General features: G+C 52.5%; 1 protein-coding gene across 1 annotated transcript; it reads right to left on the bottom strand.

Moving 5' to 3' along the window:
* Positions 1 to 1,566: 1,566 nt before the first annotated feature.
* CGCS363_v015092 (uncharacterized protein) lies at positions 1,567 to 3,541 on the bottom strand (the record flags this gene model as incomplete). The annotated part of the gene is made up of 3 exons (XM_036646941.1): positions 1,567 to 2,331; positions 2,402 to 2,896; positions 2,978 to 3,541. 3 exons carry the CDS (start codon positions 3,539 to 3,541, stop codon positions 1,567 to 1,569), a joined length of 1,824 nt encoding a protein of 607 aa, XP_036487833.1.
* Between the last annotated feature and the right edge of the window lie 3,074 nt (positions 3,542 to 6,615).

Below are 6,615 nucleotides of genomic sequence, written 5' to 3'. Positions count from 1 at the left end.
CGTCGTCCTAAGGATAAGAATAAATAGCCCGGCGGTCCCTGTAATGCCAGTTCCGCCCGAGGAGGTCATCCCTGTGGCTCTAGATGCCCGGTCGGTGCGTGGTTTGAAACCCCTGTTGCTGCCCTGTCTATTCCCTGCAAGCAACGCTTGTCCCGGGGCCACGACGCACCCAGGCGACATACTTGCACTGTTGAATGCGTCGCGTCGCGCGCCGGGCAACGTTACCGCCAAGACGAATTGCTGCAAGATGGCACGGCACGTCTTTGGTTGCTGCCGGCCTTCTGCAACAACTGGGGATCATAATGTATGTGGCAGGATAAGCAGCAACTCAACCCAGGCGCAATCAGTTGATAAGGTTTTATCAAACGCCATCAGAGGCATCGTTTCAGCGCGGAAGGTGAGACCTATTCCGGCTGGAGGGCAAAAAAAGCGACATTCTTGACGATGGCTGACGTCGAATTTCAGGAGGCTACGGTTATTGGGACAGACAACTTGTTCGTTCTAGACAACAGTGGAATGAAAACGGGTGGATCTAAGCAAAGGCCGTCCTAAGGAGTATTGCACGGTAAGATGTTGAGTGGAAAGAATGTCTCACTGAGTATGATCCAATTTCAGCAAACACCTTTGGTGTCTCACTGATGATGAGACGACAAGATACGGTTGGGAAATGACCGCCGACGTTCTTGTTTACTCGGGCGTTGCGACGGTGTTTGTACCTTCGTTGGAATTTACCCATTTTCAAAATGGCGCCACAGTCGGGCAACCAAGGAGCACGGCTGGCGACCAGTCTCGAAAGTGTGTCCAGCTGAATGTTCATCGAAGAGCTCAGCTCTCGGCAATTGCGTAACGAGTCAGAATTTCGTCCTTGGAGATGCTGGCGACAAAAAAGTGTGAGGGAACTGCAGCAAACCTTTATGTGGCTTTGACGAAACTTGGGAATGGTAAGACGGCGGCGGCAGCTTCTTGGGCGGTAATCATTGGCTTCGACACAGAAGAAAGATTCGCAATGTGTCAATAAGAAAGCATGCTTCAAATGTAAGTAGACAAAAGTGCAATGGGGGAGGTTGAATGGGAAGGGCTTTTACAGCAGTGGATAGGGTCGCAGCCGCTTTTGTGGGAGATGGCGCAAGGTCTGTCGCACGGGGATGTCCAGCAGAACTAGGGCGCTGTACTGACATGAAACGTAACAAAGCAAACTCACATTGTGAATGTGAGTCTGAGGTGGCTTGACTGGACTTTTTCTCCTGATTATATGGCTCCAGGCCTCACTGGTCGCAGAAAGACTAATTTCCATTCTTCCAGAGTGAGGACGGTGTGAGGCTACAATGATCTGTGGCGCTACTCAACCCGTGATTGACAACGTACTCGTAGATGGCTTGAAAAACGAAAGATGACTGACACATGACGGTTTGCTTTCCGATGCTACTGATCTGCTATTCATGCACTCATGACCCATTCATACATAAGCCCGCTTCTAGGCTTGTTCTGCATCCGTCTCTCAAAAATAAGGCACAACCTCTGGGTTCGCGTCGCCCATTTCACCCGACCATCCTCCCGTGTACATATCTAGACCAACGCTGAAATACTGTCAAGAGCTTGCTTCGTGTAGACCTGGGTGGCGTTCAAGTCCGCTACAAGCGTGTGATATGCCCGGCCAGTCTCCAACAAGACTTTGTTTCGGCGAAAGTCTCCCCGTCGACCCTCGATCTCGACTTTTAGGGATTTTTGAAGCGCCTTCGCGTTGACTAGACTCTTCTCCGTCTCTGCGATCCACTTTTGCCTCTCCGCTGAAGTTTGCTCGGTTACGGCTGATGTTTTGTCCACAATACCCTCAAAGAAGGCAACGTCACTATCGGCTGCGCGCTGCTTCAAAAGAAGGGTTGTATCCTCTGCCAACTCTCTCGTAATAATTGTCTCAAGTGCGTTGATCTTGACCGACAACTCAGTTGGGCTACATCCCAAGTTGCGTACAATATCCTCGTTGATTTGCTTCAGTGCATCGCCAACAACTTCGCTCTTGTGCTTCAGAGTCGACTGAACAGTGTTGAGGAGTGGCCGGAGGCCGGGACAAGCTGCGCCGACAAGTCTGGCGACGGCGTTCTGGGAACTCGGATTGCCGATTGCCAGGTCTGATTCTGGCTGTGCCTGATTGGGAATTCCGTCCTGTAAACCAAGTTGCTGAGCAAAATCACCAGACAAAATCTTCTGCAGATCTCGCTGGGTCACCTCAACATCAAATTGGGCCAGATCGCTCTGCTCCGTGCAGATGAAAGTTGCAAGGGCAAGAGCAAGGATACCGCTGCTGGTCTTGATTCGTTGTTCGGTACGGGGCTGCCATTCAAGGATCAGTATTTGCTTGAACCAACGGGGCCGTTACGTGATGTGATGAAGGAAGACATACCAGTGATGTGTATGTTATCGGCTGCCCAAGATCTACCAGCTGCCGCGCCTTGATCCATGGCTCAATCCAGGCTTTGATCACATCTAACTCGGTCGCGGGCTCTGCCGTATCGCAAACGTCGACGTGTGCTACAGACCGTTTGAGATGTACGACGATCCAGCTGCTACCGGATTCCAGCCGCAGCAGAACGACCAAGTTGTCCGGAAGGCAAGCCGTAACTTCCTGCTCTGCATATCGTTCAAAAGGTTCCCGGGGGTCGAAGATGTGGAACGTGGGCTTCACTTTGCTGAGCGTCAGAAGAGCATCGACGCAGGCCCCAATACCGTTGGCGCCAAGGTCTTCGCCGAGAGCGAGGGATACCATCGTATCGCGAGTCTGGTGGAGTTGTGGCGTTGTCGAGGAGTTGTGGCGTTGCCTTTTCGACGAAGGTGTTTGGCTCGTGGTGAAATTGAGGGATGTGCGGTGTTTGCCGCTTCGGGCGGGGGTTGATTGTGGCTGGCAGTGAGACGGTCAGCATGCTTGGAAACGAGACAAGCAGGGCGTTTGTGCGCGCAGATGGGGATAGGGTATAATTACTTGGATCACTGGCTGCTTGGCCAACTCAGGCGGCAGCGCATTCATGCCTGCAGCTTTGTTCAGGTCTTGCGTAGTAATGCCACGGTCTCGGGCTTGCATAATGGAAGCTCCACGACGGTCGGTCGAGCAGCGTCGGACGAGGCGCAGAGCATCCAGCCAGCGAGGGTGTGTGTTGGCGAAAGCGGCAAGAGCATCGAAGAACGGTCGACCGTGGTCCAGGCGAAACCAGAAAGCAATGGTGCCAGGTGTGACCTTCCACGTGAGGCAGCACCTCTCTAGCTTGTTTGGGGAACGTGTGTGTAGGGTTGCCGGATCATGGTCGACGTCCAAGGCTCGAATGACGACTTGCTGGGTAGCGTGCGACAGTGACGCCCGTAGGTCCGACAAGTCGATGGAGGCCTCGACGTCTCTCTCTAGGCTTCCAAGGCTGGAGACGATGTTGGCCGCCCAGATGCCGTGTTCAGATTCGTCCTCGGGCTCGAGAGTGACGCCCCGCTCGAAGCCGACGATGGCGTCTTTGACGTTGGGCGCAAGAGAGATTTCCACTTCGCTGGAGTTATCCATGCTTTGGTGGAGTGGCATTGATTGCCGAGATCGTGAGTGATTGCAGACGGGAGGAAAAAGACAAACAGGGCCGCCTTGGGGACGTCGGCAGCAGGATGCAAAACAACTACATCGGTTTGATCGCGGAAGGCAGTTGGTGGTGAATGGTTTTGGAAAGAAAGAGCGATGGGGGAGAAAAAAAAAGAGGCACTGCTCCGGTGGAATTATCGTTCTGTGCATTTGCTTTGTATCGATAGCTCTGGAGGATACCGGAAGTAACTGTGTGGTACAGGTGTATGAGTGCCGCTGGCAGTGACTCTACTTCTGGCAGCGACTCCCCTGATGGCAGCGACTCCCCTGATGGCAGCGACTCCCCTGATGGCAGCGACTCCCCTGATGGCAGCGACTCCCCTGATGGCAGCGACTCCACTCTACCCCCCGCATAGCAGCGACTCAATCAAATGGCAGTGACGTGATCTAACCCGGATGGAAATTTTCGGCCGCAACAACATGATGAGGGAGACAAGACACGCCACGACCACCAAACTCACGTCTACCAAAGCACGTTCATTTTCCAGCGCGTCGGAAGCGGTCCTCGGCCCCGCAGCTCACCACCACACAGTGTACGGACCATTCCTTGACCGACAACGTCGGCAATCGCACCTCACTGAAGCCACCCCCATTGCCATCCTTTTTGGGCAACTTCACGCCTTGGAGGGTCCGTAGCTGGACAAGACTGCATTTTCTGCCATATTTCTTCCTCCTCATCCGAGTTACTTTGCCTTGAGATGCTACCTTTCTCGCGGCTTGATGAAGACCGCAGCACGCCATGTTTGAGCCCTGCCGATACTGTACATGACGCTGAAGATGGAAAGAACTGTTTTGACACCATTGGGCAAGCGACTTGCACTCCAGGCATCAATGACTTGCGGATTGACGCGGCACTTCACGAGCCGCCGGTTGAGGCGCCGTCTTCTCAATCACCGAGCGGAACAGAACGCGCCTTGACAAGTCCTTGATACGACTTTTGCTATCCACTCATCATCCCTGGAAGCTGCCTTGAGCATTCATCACGATAATCGTAGCAAACTCCAGGACGTGTTGACTTCTTCGCCCGTCTGAACCGCTATGCCCACCCAGCCTCCCTGCGAGTCTTCTCGCGGCATTCTTTGCCCCGTCCTGCAGATTACCACAGCCCCAAAATTGTGCCTTCGCGTCCCCGCCTGCAAGTCGCAAAATGTAGCTTTCACGTCACTGTCACCGCCGTCTTCTCTGTGCTGACGTTTGTCCACCGGACACAGCAACAACAAAAATGGTCCATAATGCACACGGCTCCAAGCACCTCAATCATCGCAATCGGTTTCGTCGTTGGCTCTTTCGATTCATTAGGCGGAGCTTCCATCTCACTCGTCAACTGTTATGCAAGTGTCCCCTGGAAAGTTGCACCGGAGCTGCCGCGGTAGATATCTCTTGGCTCTTCCTAAAAAATCTGGCGATACATGCAACATCATTGGCTTGAGCACATTTCATCTTTCAGCCTTCCACATCGTCCGAAGTCTCGCACATCATGAACTCCCGCACACCATCGGCCGCCCAACCTTCATGTATATCAACCTCGCTACGACTTGCCACTGCGCTTGCTTCCAGTCTCCTGCGCTCGCTTATCACAGGCTTGGCGACTCGTGTGCTCGTCACTGTGCGTATCGTGCACCCAGACAACCCCAGAGGTAAATGAAGTTGTGGGCGACAGTTGTGACACCCCGCACATCGGGTGGCAATTATTGGCACGCATACTCTCCCGCGAATGGGGGGCTTCTGGAGCCGCTTTGACGTCGAGCGAACCAACTACTCGACTGTGAAGTTACAATCACTCCAAGAAAAGACAGTCCACGATTCCACCTTTGGGAACATGACTGCTGCTTGGACGACTTGCCAGGAACATCTGCGGGGCTTGCTAGGTCGATATCTCGTTCGACGCAATAGAAGAGAGCTTTGACCAATCTGTTGCTCACACTCATACTGCAACGTCTGCTACCACCTTTCAGCTGACTATATCATTGTCTTGTCGGCCTGCCGGTTCCACGCATGCCTGGGTGTTTCATAGGAGACCATGCCAACCAGATTTCGGTTGTGAAGAGTAAAGTAACAGACTTCATGCACCAAAGCCTTTCGGAACACTAGACAGTGGAATCCATCACAATCTCGAGAACGTCGATATCCTGTACAAGTCCATCATCTACTGCAGGGCCTGTGTTTTTCATTTTAATGCGTGATGGTTACAGAACCATTATTTTCGGGGAGTTACAAGTTAGACCATGATACCTATTCCAAAGGCCTACTGGAACCGGAGAGAAGTAGATAAGACAACAGGCCACCACAGTCTCAGAGACGAAGCGGCTGATCACGTACTAGTGCGCCTCACTCGGAACTTCCCTTCGTCACTCACATCCTCACTCACATCCTCACTCACATCCTCACTCACATCCTCACTCACATCCTCACTCACATCCTCACTCACATCCTCAATCACATCCTCACTCACATCCTCACCCACACGCATTCGGCGCTTCCATCGCTCGATGTATCACTCAATTTATTTGAGAATGATACAACTAGAACTACGAAAGTTGAGGCGGCATAGATCAAATTTTTGAGGTGGAGGAACGAGCAATTTCAGGGGCCATTGACAAGAAGGCGACAGCTGTCCAGGAAGACCACCTTCTGCGAGGACGTTTGAACAACGCAATATCTGCAAGAAATACTTAAGCGCAGGGTGTATTACGCTTTTGCTGGACTCGGAAGCTTTGGAAGACGGAGGTGTCATTCAGCAGCCCTAACCTAGCCCGAGATCGGCACAGTTTGTGCTTAGGATACGAGTTCGATGAACAGTCAACACGAGGAAGATACCGAACTGCAGGCGCAACAGGCAAGGCACAAAGATGACGGTTTCGACAAAGTTATAAGGTAATGGGGCGATAAATGACGTACTCATGCTATTTCGTATGTCGAAAAGGTCTTAAGCTTGATCACTACCACCTACGACAGGTTCTTGCTGACTGACAGCTTGAGCCCTGCGCTCGATTTTCATCATGTTC

This window comes from Colletotrichum siamense, assembly GCF_013390195.1.
Source record: "Colletotrichum siamense strain Cg363 chromosome Unknown KSG_Cg363_contig16, whole genome shotgun sequence".
NCBI lineage: Eukaryota > Fungi > Ascomycota > Sordariomycetes > Glomerellales > Glomerellaceae > Colletotrichum > Colletotrichum siamense.
Note: the sequence above shows the minus strand (reverse complement) of the source record. Positions and strands in the feature narration are given on the sequence as shown.